A 17,568-nucleotide genomic window follows, 5' to 3' on the forward strand; every position below is an offset into this window, starting at 1 on the left:
AGCCGGGCCGACGGGGGCGCGCGGCGGGCGGGCGAGGGCGCGGCCGGGCACCGCCGGCGGCCTCGCCATGTCCCAGCCTGCGGGGAGGATGCATTGCCGAAAGGCAGGGATCCGCGCGGCCGTGGTGCTCATCGGACTCCTGCACAAATCCAGAAAACAGAATAAAGAGAAAAGGTAAAGCCTGGCAGTGCCGCCTTCCCTTTCCTCCACTCTCATGCTAAATCCCCGTTTTCTTTGGGGTGGACTTTTACAAAAGGGCTTTTGGCCCTGAGTTGGTTGGGAAAAACCTCTGCTCCGTGCGCCGTCGGGGGAGCGACTCAGGAGCGTCGCCCTGGACACTGGCTGTTGGGGGAAAGCCCAAGCAGGACATTGGCTGGGTCGGAGGGCGTCTGGGAGGGCCCTTCGGGCTCCATCATCCACAGAGGGGCACCCAGTATTTCGTCCCCATTCCCGGCATTGGGCGCCCTTCCGGAAGCCTGCAGTGAGTAGCATTGATCCGACCCGGGCGACAGCACCTGGCTGAGCCCAAGTATCTCACCGCGCCATTTGGTTCTCTTGCAACTTGGCTGAGCCCACGAGGTGCCCGCCAGGCCAGGATCTGCTTGCCTTTTGCGCACAGTGCCGGCAGGCCAGGAGCAAGTTTGGAGGTTGCTTGACAGCCTCCTCCCCCCTTCTTTGGATTTTTCTCTTTGACTCTTCACCTTTCTTGAGTTTACTAATTGTTTGCTCCTGGATGTTGAAAATAGTTCTCTCGAGCTATTTCAGAGATATTCTGGATGACCTATGGGTTAAGAGGTGGCGTTTGGGGCAAAGGAGCTTCTGGGGCAGCTTCCTGGGCTCCAGTCCCTTGCTGCAGGCTTGATGCCCGCAAGACCTCAGGGAGGTGCTTACACAGTCTGGCACAGACTCCCTCCACTGTCCAAAGCTTCCCAGCAACTGGGGTCATCAGAACTGACTGTCCATAGAAGTGTTGTGAGAATTTGGGGTGGCTCCAGTGGCTCTGCTGGATCTGGATTTGCAGAGGAGTTTGGAGGGGTTAGTGCTGTGCTCTGCCGTTAGCCAAGGGGTGAGACAAGGGCAGTGGAGCCAGAGACACCTGGGTGGTGACGGGTGACCCTTGGGCTTGCCCAGAAGCTGGGTGTGCCTTGGGGTGGTGGTGGTGGGGGGGGGGCAATGGATTGGAGCACTCCCAGGAGCTGGCATTGGTTGCCCCCGTGATGTGGTTGACTCTTGTCCCTCTTGCCCCCCTTCCTACGATTCAGTCTAATTGGATGTTTCCCACAGGATGAGGTAGCTCTCCAGTGAGATGACTTTAGGTGGGCAGGCATGAGATAACATTGAGTCACCTAGTGAGAAGGATCTTCCCTTTTCAGTTCTCTACTAATCCGTGTGATTTCTTTAAGGGGAAACTTTCAGGTTGGTGCTAGTCTGGCTTTAACACCTTTTTAACACTTGCTAATCTCTGTTTCATAACAAAGGGAAAGCAGACCTCTGGCTCTGGGCCTCTAAGTGGGGAACAGTGCCTGCCTACAATTTAGGTTGTTTCTGTGCTATTTATTTTTAGGCTTCGCTCCCAGTTATGGTCAGTGGTACTGATTTTCTTCTTTGTGGTGGTGATATAAGGCATCACTTTAAATTAAATGTATTAAGTCATAAGAACGAGTCCGTTTAATAGAAACAGCTATAGTACAAAGGGTATAGAATGTGGCAGAAATCCTGCAAGCGATGTAGGGAATGGCTGGTGTCTGGGATAAACCTGTCTAGCAGAAAAAGCTACCAGTGGGACTCTGGAGCCCAGTGCTCTAGGTCTGGGCCCCATTTCCCCCTACTTTGGTTCTCTTCTATTCCCTGTCTTTCAGCATTTTATATGTAATGGGGGGATGAATAAGCCAGCCTTCTAAAGTCAGAGGGATGCGGGATGGCTGTTCTGAGACAAGGGAGTCTGTTTGGAGGAATGAGAAGGATGATGTGCTTGATAGACACATCATCTGATGCAGGCAGCTGCATCAGACCATCAGGCCAGTTCCCATTTCTGAGTATGGAGCATGTGGTAGGGTGGAAAAGTGACTGCACAGTCCCCGCTTATCCACCGACTGTGACGTGATAGTATAGATGTAATCTCCCTGAGCCTGTTTCTGTGTCCATGCAAAAGGCTTAAGTGAGATAATGTGGGTGAAGGTGCATCTCAGAGGTATGAAGTGCTCCATGAGGAAGAAGGGCTTTGAGCAGAACCGTTCCCATTCGCTTCTCTCTGGGCTTGTGCTCCTGGAAACCAAGGTAAGATGTCTGGTGGTGACAGCCCCACCAGTAGTCAAGGCCATCCATGCATGGGCCCGGGGGGGGGGGGGGCCGGGCGGCCAGGTGCAGTGAGGCACAGGGAAGGACTGGCCAGGGGTGAGGATGCCTTAGGCTCGTGGTATCTTGTCCTTCCTCTTGGATGCACTGTGCCCTTCCCTGCAATGCAGCAGACGTTGAGGCCCTCCCAGCCCTTGCCTTCATCCTATTCTGCTGTTGCTTCTGTCATCCTGATTGCTTTGGCCACAGACTTAACTTACCCAAGGAGAGAGAGGGATTGATTTCGTGTTGGTGCTAAATGACCTTTGTTCCCCTTGCTGTAATCTGGAGTTTCTTTGTCTTTAAGCATCTGAAATCAGTGCAGTGCTCGCTATTGAACCTTGCTCTGTGGGCACCAGCCATGGGGGTGGGGGTGGGGGTGGGGTGGACAGGGGGTGCGCTGGAACAGGCTGCAGCTGCCAACCTTTTATGTGCTCCCCAGACTCCAGGCTGGGTGTTTAATTGCTGAGTCCCTGATTCCTCTCTGCTGTCATCTAAGACCCCTTCTTCATCCTTCCCAGAAGGCTTGATCCATCCATCCATCGATCTTCCTAGCACCTTTAATTGACAGACTCATGCAGATAACACTCCTGGCTGTTGGCCTTAAGGGGTAGAGTGGTCCTGTGTGGCCTTGCAGTGATGGCCCCATCGTCTTTGCCATCTTCCTGCCCTCTGCAGGCTACCTGGAAATGTATTGCATATTGGGGGCAGCAGGTGCACCAGGGAAGATGGTAATGACACAGGTATCCCAAATGGGCCCAGAACCAGGAGACTCCAGGTTACTCTTGGTAGGTCCTGAGAACTAAGTTGAAAGCCCAGCCTCAGTTTGCCTCCTGGAGAAGTGGCTGTGGTGCTCATCAACCTTGACTTGACAACTCTCTATGGGGGTTGTGGGATAACCTGGAGGTTCTGCCTTTCTGGCCATCTTCCAGGGACTCCATCCCCTGGGATCCTGCAAAGGCAATGGTGTGTTTTCGAGGGGGACTGATTTGAGCATGGTTCCAACGAGGCACTTGAATGAAGCCTTTCTTGCAGATGGCGTTTTTGGAGATCACTGTAGTGGAGAGCACCTTTAAAGTGCTTTGATTTTCAGATCCTGCTTTCTTGTGGTTGTGGCAGATCAGGTCCAGAGCACTGCCTTGGTCATAGAAGTAGATGGGCGGGGGGAATACTTTCCTCTGAGGGGGAAAACAGGTATCTCTGATGGGAAGGATTAAGGTAGGAAAATAGAATCAAAATATATGTGTTCCAAATGGTATGGATAAAGTTGTGTGGACTTGGGAGTGATATTCTGAACTGGAGAGAGGTCAGTTAGCATAAATGAAAAGGCATCTACTTCTTAAATTTTTTTTTTCAACGTTTATTTATTTTTGGGACAGAGAGAGACAGAGCATGAACGGGGGAGGGGCAGAGAGAGAGAGAGAGGGAGACACAGAATCGGAAACAGGTTCCAGGCTCTGAGCCATCAGCCCAGAGCCCGACGCGGGGCTCGAACTCACGGACCGCGAGATCGTGACCTGGCTGAAGTCGGACGCTTAACCGACTGCGCCACCCAGGCGCCCCAAGGCATCTACTTCTGATGGGGGGGGGTAGTTATTTTGAGACAACTCCCACCATGGGGTTTGTGAGGAGGAAAACAGGAATTCCCTCATTATTCAGCAGACCACTCATGGCAGGCTCTGGGAAGCATAACAGGGAATCTAATGAATTTGATCCCTCTGTTGTGGGGTGTAATGTCTAGTGGGTTATTCCTGCTTAGGTTAGTAGAGAAAAAGTTCTTCCCGAGCTTGCTTTGGTACCACATATACTAAAACTGGACCGATACAGAGAAGATTAGCATGGCCTCCGCACAAGAAGTTCATCCCTAGCTTTTTTTTTTTGTTTGTTTTTTTAAACTTTTTATTGTGGGAATTTTCATGCATACACAAAAGTAGAGAGAAAAGTAATACGATACCCATTTTGAGCCATCATGAACTCATGGCCAATATTGTTTCATTTTTTTGCTCCCCCCCCCCCCCCAGTTCCCCACAAGATTATTTTGAAATAAATCCCATCATGGTATCATTTCGTTCTTAATTATTTCAGTATACATCTTAAAGATAAGAATTCTTGTAAGGAAATAGGGGTGCCTGGGTGGCTCAGTCGGTTGAGCATCTGACTTTGGCTCAGGTCATGATCTCGTGGTCTGTGAGTTCAAGCCCCGTGTTGGTCTCTGTGCTGACAGCTAGGAGCCTGGAGCCTGCTTCAGATTCTTTGTCTCCCTCTCTCTCTCTCTGCCTCTCCCCTGATCATGCTCTCTCTCTCTCTCAAAAATAAATAAACATTAAAAAAATTAAAAATTCTTGCAAGAAAACAAACACTACTATTGTTGTATTCCCTAAGTTAACAGTAATTTCTTAAAAAAAATTTTTTTTAATGTTTATTTTTGAGAGAGAGAGGGCGTGCATGCAAGTGGGGAGGGGCAGAGAGAGAGGGAGACACAGAATCCGAAGCAGGCTCCAGGCTCTGAGCTGTCAGCATGGAGCCCTACGTGGGGCTTGAACCCATGCACTGGCCAGATCATGACCTGAGCTGAAGTCAGATGCTTAACCAACTGAGCCACCCAGATGCCCCATCCAACAGTGATTCCTTAGTATCATATTGAATTAGTGCTCAGATTCCCCTATTTGTCTCATAAAAGTTTTTCAAAATTTTTTTGAGTCAGGATTGAAAAAATCCAGTGTAATTGGTGATATATCACTTTATAAGTTTTCTCTTCCAACTTTTTTTTCTTTATAATTTCTTTTTTTGGGGGGGGTTTAAAATGTATTTATTTTTATTTTTGAGAGAGAGAGAGAGAGAGAGAGAGAAAGAGAAAGCAGAGAGAGAGGGAGACAGAGGATCTGAAGTGGGCTCCAAACGGTCAGTGCAGAGCCTGATGCGGGGCTCTTACTCTTGAACCATGAGATCACGACCTGAGCTGAAGTTGGACGCTTAACCAACTGAGCCACCCAGGCACCACATCTTTATAATTTCTTTATTGGAGAAACTTAATTATTTTGGGGAGTCAGGATTTTGTGGGTGGTATCTCCTGGTGTCATTTAACATGTTCTGCTGTTCCCTATGATACTGTAAGTCGATATTGAGTTTTAGAGGTTCTATCACATTTGTTTGTTTGCTTTTTGGGCAAGACCGCGCTTTGGAGTTTGTCTAATTGTCTGTTTTAGTGACGTTGGCAGCTGTTAATTGATTTTGTCCTTGGAGTTTGAAGGCTGGTGTGGAGGATACTGTGTCTGCCATGGGAGAGCGTGTGACAGACCCACGAGCTGGCTGGATTTGGGGTCTGAGCCTGTGGAGTGTGCAGGAGTCCTGGCCTTGGAGACCCAAAGTCCCAGGGCTGGAAGGGGCACAGGCGGGAGCCGATCTGCTCCCTGGCCCCAGAACAGATGGCTGCTTGTTCTCTTCTCAGGAGGTGGCTGGGTCCTGCCCTTTGTGGAAGAGCCTGTTACTTGCCCTCTCTTGTCTGATGTTTGAATGCCACTTGGTTGGCTGTTATTGCTTTAAAGAACAAACATCTCCCTTTACCAGCTTCCCATTTTAAGACTCACTGAGTGTGTGAGAAGTTAGACTCGTAGAGTTAAGGGAGAGAATTTGAGGCAGAAATGAGGTTTTTTTTTTTTTTTTTTTTTTTTTTTTAATGTTTAATTTTGAGAGAGAGAGCAAGTGCGGGAGGGGCAGAGAGAGGGAGACAGAGAATCTGAAACAGGCTGTCAGTGCAAAGCCCAACATGGGGCTCAAACTCAGGAACGGTGAGATCATGACCTGAGTCGAATTTGGATGCTCAACTGTTTGAGCCATCCAGACGTCCCAAGGTTTTTAATTCCTTTGGAGCCACTGTTTTAATCTCCCATTTGGTTCTTGTCCTCCTTATCCATTCTTATGGTGGCCAGAGTGGAGTTAAAACTTGAAGTAAAATCAAGTCTCTCCAAAGTAGAAATCTGTCCATAGGCTTCTCGTTATAATTTAAATGAAGTCCAAACTCTGAAGCTGGGCCTGCATCCCCTGCCTGGTTCTCTGATCTCACTACCAGTTTCCCTCTCACTCAACGGCGGTCACTGTATTTCTGCTGCAAAGGCCTTTCTGTTTCTGGAACATGCCATGCTTGTTCCTACCCCAGGCCCTTTACACATGCTGTTTATGGTGACTTAATTGAGTGGTGCTTCCTCATTGTTGGGTGTCAGCTCAAATGTCATCTCTCTTTTTTTTATATTTATTTTTGGGAGAGCACAAGTGGGGGAGAGGCAGAAAGAGGGGGACAGAGGATCCAAAGTGGGCTCTGTGCTGTCAGCAGCAAGCCCAATGTGGGGCTTGAACTCACGAACTGTGAGATCATGATCTGAGCCAAAGTTGGATGCTCAACTGACTGAGCCACCCAGGTGCCCCAAATGTCATCTCTTCTAAAAGGACTCCCCTGACCATCCAATCTAAGCAGCTTACTCCAGCCATTATTGCTTTACTCTGACTTATTGCCTCCATGGCACTTATCATTAACTGATATTATGTAATAAACAATTTATTGACTATTCCCACTCCTAGAATATGAGCTCTCTAACAGCAGGGACTTTGCCTTTTTCGCCCCGGGGCTCCTATTGCCCCAATAGGAGGTGCTTAGTAAGTATTTGCTGAATGAATGAATGGGTGCTTACGAGATCCACTGACTCCCCAGAAGAAATATGCCCATTGCCTATTCCCCGGGGTCCTCGTAGGACTGCAGTGTGCCCTTTGACACAGATTTCAAGATGCCTTCTCTTGGCTGAGATTGGGGAATGTCCTCTTCCCTCTCCTTCATTTCCCTTGGGAAGAGCGTTTGAACATAAATGTAGCAGATTATGTGCACAGGAGGAGTGTTGTTATTACTCTTCTCTTTTCCTGCCCCTGCGTGGTTTGGGGACCCACAGATGTGAGGGTCCAGGCTCAGTCCTGAAGCTGGGGCCGGGCCCCGGGCCTGTCCTGACACTGAGTTCCTAGATCTCGGGTGCTGGAGCTGCTGTGTGGTAGGCAGAGGAGGGCTCCCTTCATTCATGCCAGAGAGGGCCAGTGGGTGTCTGAATTAGTGAACACCCGCCATTAGTGAATATATATTTTTTCTAAATGCAGCTTTATCTCTTTGGAGCCCGTGTGGTACACAGATGGCTGGTTACCAGGATGTTGCCACATACAGGGCCTGCCAAGCCCGTTTGGTTACACCAACGAAAATCACTTCTGTGCAGACGGGGGTGCTGAAGGGCTCAGGAAATGTCTCAGTCGTTTGAAGCAGATGAGGCCCTCTTCCCTCCCGACCCCACGTCCGCCCCGCAAACTGAGTTTCCTTCCCTCTTGAATCCACAAAAAGTAAATGAGGTAGGCAAGATGATCTCAGGTGGACAAATGCTTTTTATTTTAATTGCTATTTTTAAAACAAGTGAGTTCTGGCAAGTGATACTGGTTTTCCATGCATGATGGTTACATAACATTTTAAAAAAGTAAATTTGTTTAAGTAAAAAATTGCGATCAATTTGAAGAAAAGTGTTAAGAAAAGTAACAGTCAGGTGGTACATGGATCTGGGAGAAAATTGAGAAGATGCTGTGGAAATGCCTGCCGTTTGGGGAGCGCTGTTGGAAGGAAGCGGGCACATTTCTCAAATGTTCAAGTGGGCCCAAAACACCAGGGTCCTGGGGTGGTTGAAGGTTGAATGGTTGTAGCAAGCCAACATCTTTTGAGGCTTGCTGTAGGCTAGGCTTACCTACCTGTCTTAATTGTACGAGTTATTCTCTTTATTTTCCGGTAGAGGGACAGAGGCTCAGAGTTTGAGGAGCATGCTGGGGCCAGAATCAGAGGTGGAGGAACAAGGATTTTAACCCTGGTCTGTTGAGGTCCAGAGGCGGTGGTCTTCACTGCTGTGTTATTTGGAACCCGGGATGAGCACTACTGCAGTGCCTGGCTTCGGAGAGGTGCCTAACACGCACTGCCACGGCTGTTAACTGTGAATGCATGCAAGTGTAACACACATACAGTGAGTGTACAGATCTCAGGGCACGGCTCAGTTAATTTCCACGTATGTATTCACCTGTAGAGATACCACCCACGTGAGGTCGCCGAACTTCCCTGCACCCCAGCAGGCTCCTTCTTGCGTCCCCACAGTCCACTTGTAATTAATGTGGAGTCAGGTCCATTGCCTTGTATGTGGGGTACCTGGGTAGCCTGGACACCCAGAATAAAGGGAAGAGCATATTTAGGATTTCCTGAGTTGGGATTTCTAAGTGGGGCGTCCTAGTTCAGCCCCGAAGAAGAAGGTGTCAGAGAATCCACTCTGATTTCTAGGGATGAGTAAGCTTGGTTTCACCTTCTCCTCCCCTTCTAGACACACTCAGTGGGAACCTGGAGCCGATGCTGTGTTTATTCACTGCCCTTGGAGCAAGGGTGGGTTGAAAAATTGTCACTCGCTTTTAAGCTTATCAGTTATGAACACACTGTTTCATGAAGGCTGGAAATCTAGCCAAGTCCTTCCCGGAGCCCTCCGGTGGGGGGGTGGGGGCGGTGCTGACCCTGCCAGGCCTCAGGGTTGGTCCACTTCTCCAAAGGCAGAAGGGAGCCCTCTGTTGATTAGAGCCCTCCTCCCCTGCTTTTCTCTTTCTTTACTGTGAGGATCTTGACCAGCCACACTGAATGAGTGTGGTGGAGTCGGGGGGCTGGCTGTTGTCGTAAGTGTTTACTCTCAGGGTATGACGACTTGAAACGGCCCCCACACAAGGTACGACTCTCACCTGGTTTACAGGACAGATCCCTCCGAGGGGTGGAGTCAGGACCTCCACTCATTTCTCACCGTCACGTGCTCTAAAACCACACTGTCTTGTCTACAGATAGCGGGACTGCACCCGTCAGGGACTCCACCCTGACGCCTGGAAGTTTGCCAGGTGCCTGAGGTAGAGGTTGGAAATGGCCCCTGCAGATTCCTTGAATCCTCATGAAGCCTCTACTGTGTGCCAGACACTGTTCTCGATGCTGGGGATACAGCAGGGCACAGCGCGGGTGCAAAGCCCCGCCCATTCTCCAGGGGCTCTGTTAGGCCCACATGTGTTTTTCCCTTTGAAGCTGATATTTTAAAATTGGAAGGTTCCATGTTGCACTTTTTTTTTTTTTTTTCAGTCTTCTCTGGAGAAATCAGAAGCTTTGGCAACATTGGTGGGCCTGCCTTCCTGCATCACAGCTAAACTGGCAGCAGCCTGCTCAGTATAGGGCTGGTCCCTTTCTGCTCACCTTTGTACCCATCTCTGGCCACACCTGTGCTACCTCCTCCACAGCTGAGGGATTCGATGTAGAGTGGGGGAGGCAGGAGGCTCAGGGGTGGGGGGCGGCTGGGGGCCATGTCCCAGCCCTGCATGCCCTTTGGGCTTCCTTTGGTTTTGGGCAGGTCCAGTGTGATTGGAAATGAGGGTCCCTGCAGGAGATGGGCTGCAGAAAGGCCACTGTTCACTGTCTTAAATGTTCCTCCCCACCTTTCCCTCCCTAATTACCCCCAAATAAAGTGACAGCAATTATGGGAGGCTATGTATTACAGTGTAAAAACTCAGGAATCCTAAGAGAAGGGACTGGACCGGGAGCTCATGTTGCCTCTGCTCTGGGCATGGCACTAGGCTGGCACTGTGGGCCCACTTGTCGCATTTCATTCTCTGCAACACCCTTACTATCATCATCTCCGTTTTTCATAGAGAAGAAAGCTGAGGTTCCAAAGGGGTGACATTTCCAGTGTCACTCAGCTTGTACAGCAGAGCTGGGATTCCAGTCCAGAACTGCCTGATGCCAAATTCTATGCCTCTTCTCCTGTCACCGGTTTCACGGTGACCGTGGCTGAGTTACTTGACCCCTCCGCCCTTGACTTTCGCGGTGTATGAAGTGGGCGGTGATGCAGCTCAGGTACACGAAATGCATTCCAGGTGTATGAAAGTGCTTCAAAACGTGAAGAACTGTAGCACCTTCACACATTCTCATTAGTTTTTAAGGAAGAGACTGGATTGGTCTCTTGGGCAGCTGGGCGCCTTTTGAATACTGGGCCTGAGCTGGGGCAAGGGAGGGGGCAGTGGAGCCTAGAAGGGGGGAACTGATTTACCAGGCTTCACATAAGCTGAAAGGGCTCCTGGCTGCTGTCCCCACTAATTAGAACAGAGATTTCTGCTTCTCTATGAGAACGGGAAGGTCTGGGCTGGAGCCCGGGTTACCTGTTCCATCTGTATTTTAATAGAACATTTATTTTAATAGGATTTAATCTTGAGATGCAAAGATGGAAACAGAAACAGCGTATAAATCAAGAGGTAACCAAAACAGGCTGTCTGAAAACTAGATCTTCAAAGGTGCCAGGAAGAGCTTTTGAGTGTGACATCAACAAAGGCCAGTTACTGATAGCTGAGAAGGTGCCTCAAGGGCATGACCGTGGAGAGGCAGGACACAGCCCGTGGTGCAAGTGATGGGAGCAGGGACACCTGGCTTCCACATTGCAGTTCCTCTAACCTCCCTTCCCCTTTTCTGGAAAGTGCCCCGCCCGCCCCCCCCCCCCGCCCCGCAGCATTCACCCTGTCTTTCTCCTCCATGAGTACACAAACACAGGCAGCAGTCCTGATTATAAATGGATTGTGTTCCAAGCATTCATTTGTGCTGTTTCAAGTCACTTCCATCAATGTTTGTGGAAGGCCAGGTGTGTGCCAGGCATGGGACAACAGGATCCTGGAGGAGAATAAGATACTGTCCTTGCCTTAAGCTGCCTGTGCTCCAAGTAGAGACCAGACGTGTAATGTGAACCCCATACAGAAGATGGTGGGTGCTGGAGGAGATGGTGGCCTCCATCCTGGAGGTCAAAAGAAGGAGGGACCACCCCAAGGAAGGCTTCATGGAGTTGGTGGCGTTTGAGGTGGGCCAGGGAGACTGGACAAAATTTCTGAAGGGAGAGATGGAGTAGGGAAGTACATTCTAGTTAAATGGGACAGGGTACACAAAGGAATGGAGGTAAGGAGAGCGGCGGACACGTTCAGAACTCAGTTGGACTGTGGTGTGGATTTCACATTGGGCAGTAGTGGGAAATGAGGCTGTCAGGGTCACCTCAGGCCATTTTTGTTGGTGTTAAATGCCAAGGAGTGAAGGGCAGGTTAGGCTTCTCTGTTCCCTGCCTCCCCCAAACTCACATGGCAGTTTGGTGCCCTAGTTAGCTCAGAAACATAATTAGTATTACAGTTGAAATGGAGCTCTGTAACCTTTGTTTTATTGTAATGCTATTTATTGGGGTTTGGGGCTAGAGGGTCTTCATATTGGAGGAGTGGTAGGTGGTACCTCCCAAATGACTCTTGATTGGCAGTTTAGCTAAGTGACTCAGGAATCTTTTGGTTGCAGGTGACAGACCCCAATTCTAATGAACTTAAAGGGAAAGAGAAATGTATTGGTTTAGGTAATTGGAAAGTTCAAGGGGGACAGATTCAGGTATGGCCTGATCCAGGGCTAGAATAGTATTCTGGACACTGGTTCTCTCTCCCCGTGTCTAAGCTATGCTTTCTTTTGGGTTGGCATCCTCAGTATAGGGCTGGTCCCTTTCTGCTCATCCTCAGGTTGTCCACAAAGAAAGATGATGGCTATTCCAGGCTTACATTCTGCCAGTGTAGCAATACCACCCAACAGGAAGAGCAAGTCTGTTTTCTGATGATTTTCGAGGGAGTCCCAGGGACCACTCATACTGGACACGGTGGGTCACGTGCCCACCTCTGAACTTTGGCCAGAGGGATGAGCTATGCTGATGATCCAAGTCTAGGTGCCCTCTCCCGGTTCTAGGGGTGGAGTCACCTGGACTGAGAAAATAGGAGGGTGGGTCACCTAAGGAAATTTGGTATGTTGTTGTCAGTAGACCAGGGAATGGAAGCTGGACAGGAGAGAACAGCAGCCGTCTGCTCCCCTGGCCCCGGTGGTTTAGTTGGTGTTGGTCTGTGTTCAGTCTTGTCTACTTTGCTGGTGGCTGTAGAGGCTGGTACTCTCCCAGAGGCAGGGATGCCCCCTTCTGCTTCTGCTGGGTGAGGTGTTCTCTCGTCTTCCCTGATGCAGCATATTGGACCCCCCAGCCTTACTAAGCACGCTCCTTGGGCACCCCCTTCCCAGAGTCTATCCTGGACATTGGGGCAGTCCAGTGCATGACTGTGTCAGACCTTGCTTGGGGTCGGCCCTCAACTCTGGGGTTCAGTGATATTTCCCCATCCTCTTTTGCTGGTGCTCTGTGGGGCTTATTTGCCTCTCCACCCAGAAAGTCTGGATTTCTTTCATTTAGATTGCTCCTTCCTCTGACCATCTAGCCATGGATGCTCTTGGTCACAAGGTCCTGTCTGAGAGTGGGGCAGGCTCTGTATGATCCATCCCCCTGCGGGAAGCTCAGGCCCAGCGGAGATCTCAGGGGTATGAGAGGTGGGGACCCCTAGACAGCAAGGAAGTAACTGCAGCAGGGCAGAGGGGCAGCCTGAAGCCCCACAGAAAAACCCAGGGAAAGTAGCACCATGTGTGATCCTGAATGTACATGGTGTTCAAACAGTGGCCCTCAGTTTCCCTATCTGTGAAATGGGACTAGTTCTAATGAATGACTGATTTTCACTTGTTCTTTAACTGGAATTATTTGTGTAAGCAAAGCTCTTATTCAGCAATTCCACTTCTAGGTACATATGCCCAAAAGAACTGAAAGCAGGGACTCAAACGGATATCTGCACACCCATGTTCATACCAACATTATTCAGAACAGCCAAAAGTGGAAGCAACTCAGGTGTCCTTCAGCAGGTGACTAGATAAACAAAATGTGGTATATCCATACAAGATATTATTCAGTCATAAAATGGAATGGAATTCCGATACAACGTGGATGAACCTGAACACATTATGCTAAGTCACTAAGCCAGACACACAGAAGGACAGAAATTTGCTTGACCTCACTTATGTGAGGTACTGAGAATAGGTAAAAGCAGAGAGCCAGAAAGTAGAATAGAGTTAACAGGGTTTGGGGTGGTGGTGGGGAAGAGTTATTGTTCAGTGGATCAGAATTTCTGTTTGGGATGATGGAAAAGATTCTGGAAATGGACAGCTGTGATGCTTGCATAATACTGAAAGCCTCTGGATTGCACACTTGAAAATGGCTAGAGGGGTAAGAGAACAAACATCTTATTCAGACCCTCATATGTAAAAAAAAAGATAAAAGAGAGTGTTTCTCTGGTTGAAGATGGGGTGACCAGGTTGGGGGAGCTCTAGTACTGTCTCCATGAGCCCTGAAATACATTTGGGGCCAGAGTACCTTGGGGAAGCCACAGCCCACCCTTCTCTACAGCTTCTGAAGTTGAGGGTCCCCAAGACCTCTCTCTTGTCCAAGCCCATCCCCCTCCTCCAATGGTCATGTGTTGATGGGAAGGTCAGCTCAGGGAGAGGGCTCTGGGGAGACTGGGCCACCTTGTGTGAGCTCTCTTTTTATCCCAGCATTTTCTTTTCCTGTAGCTGTGGGCTCCTGGACAGGCATTTGTCTGTGTCTTGTGGGGTTCTCCTTGGAGGCCAAGGGGACTGGTAGTGGGTGGGTGGGGACTTCCGGGGGCTCAGCATGGATTCCGGTAGGAGTGTGGAGAGAAGAGTATTGACTCTGAGCTGACCTTTGGGCACAGATCAGAGCCTGTGGCCACACGACAGAAGGCTTGGGTTTGGTGCCCACAACATGGATGCCTTCGGTGACTGCCAGCCAGACGCGAGCTGGGCAGCAGCCATTCCAGGGGGTGCTGTCCATGGAGAGCAGGCTTCAGGGTGGACATCTCTGCTGTTCCTGACCACCACACAGGCTTAGAACCTTCTTCTGAGCGTTTTCTGGGCTGCTTCTTGCCAATCTGATTTTTTTAAAAGAAATGTTTATTATATTTTTAAAATCCATGTTCCTTGCAGAAAATTTGGAAAACACAGAAAAGTACAAAGACTAAAATAAAAATCATCTGCAATCCCAGATGGGGGATTGCAGAGATAACCACTATTAACATTTAATATATTTTTTTTCTGGTCTTTTTTCCCTCTAAACACATACCCTCCCACACAGTGTATTTACATCTGCATCTACATCTGTTTCTATATATTATAACAAACTAGGGATTATACTTTAGATATAATGTATTAGGACTCTTGGGGGCAAATGTCAGAAGCCCAGGTTGAATTAAACAAAGTAGGGGGATGTATTGGCTGTCATAACCCATTTGTAGAAAGGGCTGGGCCTCAGGGACAGCTGGATCCAGGACCTTGAGCAATCTCTCTTCCTCTCTGTCTCTTGTGTCTGTGTCTCTTTTTGTGTTGGCTTCATTCTCTTGGGCCATCTCTACCTCTGATGTTGAAACCATGGTTACAGACCACTGTGGGTTTAACATTTTAACGCTTTTTCCTCCAGAGAGGGGGAAAAAATCTCCTTTCCACCAGCTCCATTTAGACAAACCCTAAGGAGTTCCAATTGGTTTGGATCACACACCCATCTGTGCATTAATCTCTATGGGGGTTGGGTGGGGATTTATGCTTGGCCCAGCCTGAATCAGGGCTCATCCCTGTGGCTGGTGTGGGTATTGTGAGCACAAGAGTCCTTTCCACTGGGAGAAGAGCAGATCCCTAAAGTAAAGGTGGGGAGTTTCATTATCAGATGAAGGGGTAAAAGTGACTTGGGCCAGGCAGAAACCATAGACAAAAGTTGCTTTGGCATTGGTTCCAGCCCTGGGCCGGCGGGGGGGGGGTGGGTAGCACAGTGTTTTGAGTGGGCACGTGGGCCCTCATTCACATACCCATTTAATGAAAGATCAATTGATAGCATCCCATGAGCAGTACAGTTTGGCCACACCCATCACATTACGCATATGTATAGTCCGTTCGACCCAGGGAACCCCCTTTGAGAATTTATCCCGCATCTATATTTGCACATGCGTGGAACGATATAGTACAAGGTCATTCACTGCAATATTGTTTGAAACAGCAAAACGCTGGAAACAAGCAAATGCCTATCAGTAGAGAACTGGGCACCTGGATTCATGCCCTGGAATGCCATGTGACTTAAAAAGGAATAGGGAAGCTTTCTAGGGTCCAATGTAAAGTTCTCCCAAGATATACTGGGTAAAGAAAAGCAAGGTGCAGGATGGAGTGTACAATATATGCTGGTTTTTTTTTTTTTTTGTATAAAAAAGGGTGAAAATAGGACTCCATCTTTGTGTTGGCTTATGTTTGCATAAAGAAACTGCAGAAGGATGTGTAGAAACCATTCCATGAGGTGGCTGGGGAGCTTCACGGGGACAAGGATAAGACAATGCCTTTCACCATATGTATATGTGTATATATATATATATGTGTGTGTATGTATATATATATATATATGTATATATAAACATTTTAACTGTTTATTTATTTATTTTGAGAGAGAGAGATAGTGAGCAGGGGAGGGTCAGACACACACACACACACACACACACACACACACATACACAGAATCCCAAACAGGCTCCACACTGTCAGCGCGGAGCCTGATGGTGGGGCTTGAACTCACAAACTGTGAGATCATGGCCTGAGCTGAAATCAAGAATCTGATGCTTCACCAACCAAGCCACCCAGGCGCCCCTCACCGTATACCTTCTAATACATTTGGCTTTTGAACTACATTAATGTATTATTAAAAAATCAACAGATCATTTCCTTTTGGAGTGATCAACAAGTTTGGGAGTCAGAAATCCTGTGTCAGTGTCTGTTGCACACAGTGCAAATGTACCTAAAGCTGCTGAATTGTAGTGTTTTTAAAAAAAATTTTTTTTAGTGTTTATTTATTTATTTCTTAGAGAGAGAGAGAGAGAGAGAGAGAGAGAGACAGAGAGAGACAGAGAGAGAGTGCAAGTGGGGGAGGGGAAGAGAGAGAGGGAGACACAGAATCCAAAACAGGCTCCAGGCTCTGAGCTGTCAGCACAGAACCTGATGTGGGGCTTGAACCTATGAACTGTGAGATCATGATCTGAGCCTAAATCGGACGCTTAACCGACTGAGCTGCCCAGGCGCCCCTGAACTGTATTCTTTAAAATGGTCAAAATAGTAAATTTTGTGTATGTTTTACCACCATTTTAGGAGTGAAAAAAAGTCAGCAGACCGAAAAAAAAGTGGAAAAACCCAAAAAATAACCAACCCGAAAAACTCCATGGAATGTGAGCTCTGAAGTCAAGTGGCCTGGGTTCAAATCCTGCCTTTGCGATTTTGAAGCCCTGGGACTGTGCATAAATTGTTTAATTTCTCAGAGATTCAGGATAGTCATTTGTGAAGTGTGGATAATAAAAGAATCTGTATTCTGAGGGTGAATGAGAGGTTGGGATGAAGTGTGGTGCCCAGGAAACATGGGCCTCCCTGTGAGTTTAGCTCTGCGGGGAAAGGAGGATGGCCACAGGAGCCTTACCACCTCCCCTCTCGCTAGGTGGGACCTTTGCATTTTAATGAAGACTCTTGAAGACTGAAAACATCCTAGACTCAAAGGGAGGAATGGTCGGAATTTCAGAAAAATTTATAGCTCCTTTCTGGGGACAATGAGTTCTTATCATTTTCCAGGGAGAGTTTAACTTTCACCTTGGCCTCCCCCTTTGGCCCCCAGGTGGTTGAGCTGGAAGCTGGAGAACAAATGACCTGCCCGTGGAAAGGGGGTGAGCCAGGAGAAGGGAGGAAGGACAGCTGAGGTTCAGACCTGAGATGGATGGAGCCTGAGCTAGCTGAGAGGTCCAAGCGGGAAGGTTTGAAGCTGGAGAAAATGAGGCAGTCATTGCAGACAAATGAGCCCCGACCTCCCTCAGCCCCTTATCTGCCTCTAGCTATTGCTCTCTCCGCTCTCCTTTACAGCAGAACTTCCAGAAGACCACCTCTGGCTTTGCTCCCCACGACGCCACATGGCTGCCTTTCTGCCCTCAGCTCAGAGTCATTTGACACAGCTCAGTGGTCCCTCCTTCTTAGAATGCTTTCTCCGTTTTGCTGGTGAAAGCTCCCGCTCCCGCTTCCCCTCTGTCTCCCGGCAAGTTCACCGCCTCCTCCTTCCCTGACTTCCAATGCATTGTGGAATTCTCTGTCTCCCTCCTGGTGTTCACCTGGGTGTCTGAAAGTCATTCCAGATGTAGCAGGTCCACAGTGAAATTCCTGTGCTCTCTCTAGCCCCCTACTCATCCCTTAGGTAGCCTTCACCA

The 17,568-nt window shown here is 48.8% G+C and overlaps 1 protein-coding gene, 1 long non-coding RNA gene and 1 other non-coding gene across 6 annotated transcripts in view; all 3 read left to right on the top strand.

The window, feature by feature from the left end:
• The window catches only part of RAP1GAP2 (RAP1 GTPase activating protein 2), a 188,516-nt gene that overhangs the window by 46,986 nt on the left and 123,962 nt on the right, over positions 1-17,568 (top strand). The window contains exon 1 of one of the 4 annotated variants that reach the window (XR_005784727.1): positions 37-174. The exons of 2 other annotated variants lie outside the window; for them this stretch is intronic. Coding sequence is in view for 1 of the 2 variants with exons in the window: in XM_040455542.1 (XP_040311476.1) it covers positions 68-174 (107 nt within the window). In the remaining variant the exon portion in view is untranslated. Of the gene's footprint in view, positions 1-36; positions 175-17,568 lie in introns of those variants that run through there. One more of the 4 variants, XM_040455542.1, reaches the window with a different exon arrangement.
• LOC121017401 (U6 spliceosomal RNA) lies at positions 4,122-4,224 on the top strand. The gene has a single exon (XR_005784744.1). It is a non-coding gene; the product is annotated as a U6 spliceosomal RNA (small nuclear RNA).
• On the top strand, positions 11,005-16,692 carry LOC121017342 (uncharacterized). The gene is made up of 2 exons (XR_005784729.1): positions 11,005-11,255; positions 16,475-16,692. It is a non-coding gene; the product is annotated as an uncharacterized LOC121017342 (long non-coding RNA).

The sequence above is a fragment of the Herpailurus yagouaroundi genome, unplaced genomic scaffold (genome assembly GCF_014898765.1).
Source record: "Herpailurus yagouaroundi ecotype Mexico unplaced genomic scaffold, PumYag 215, whole genome shotgun sequence".
In the NCBI taxonomy this organism is placed as follows: Eukaryota; Metazoa; Chordata; class Mammalia; order Carnivora; family Felidae; genus Herpailurus; species Herpailurus yagouaroundi.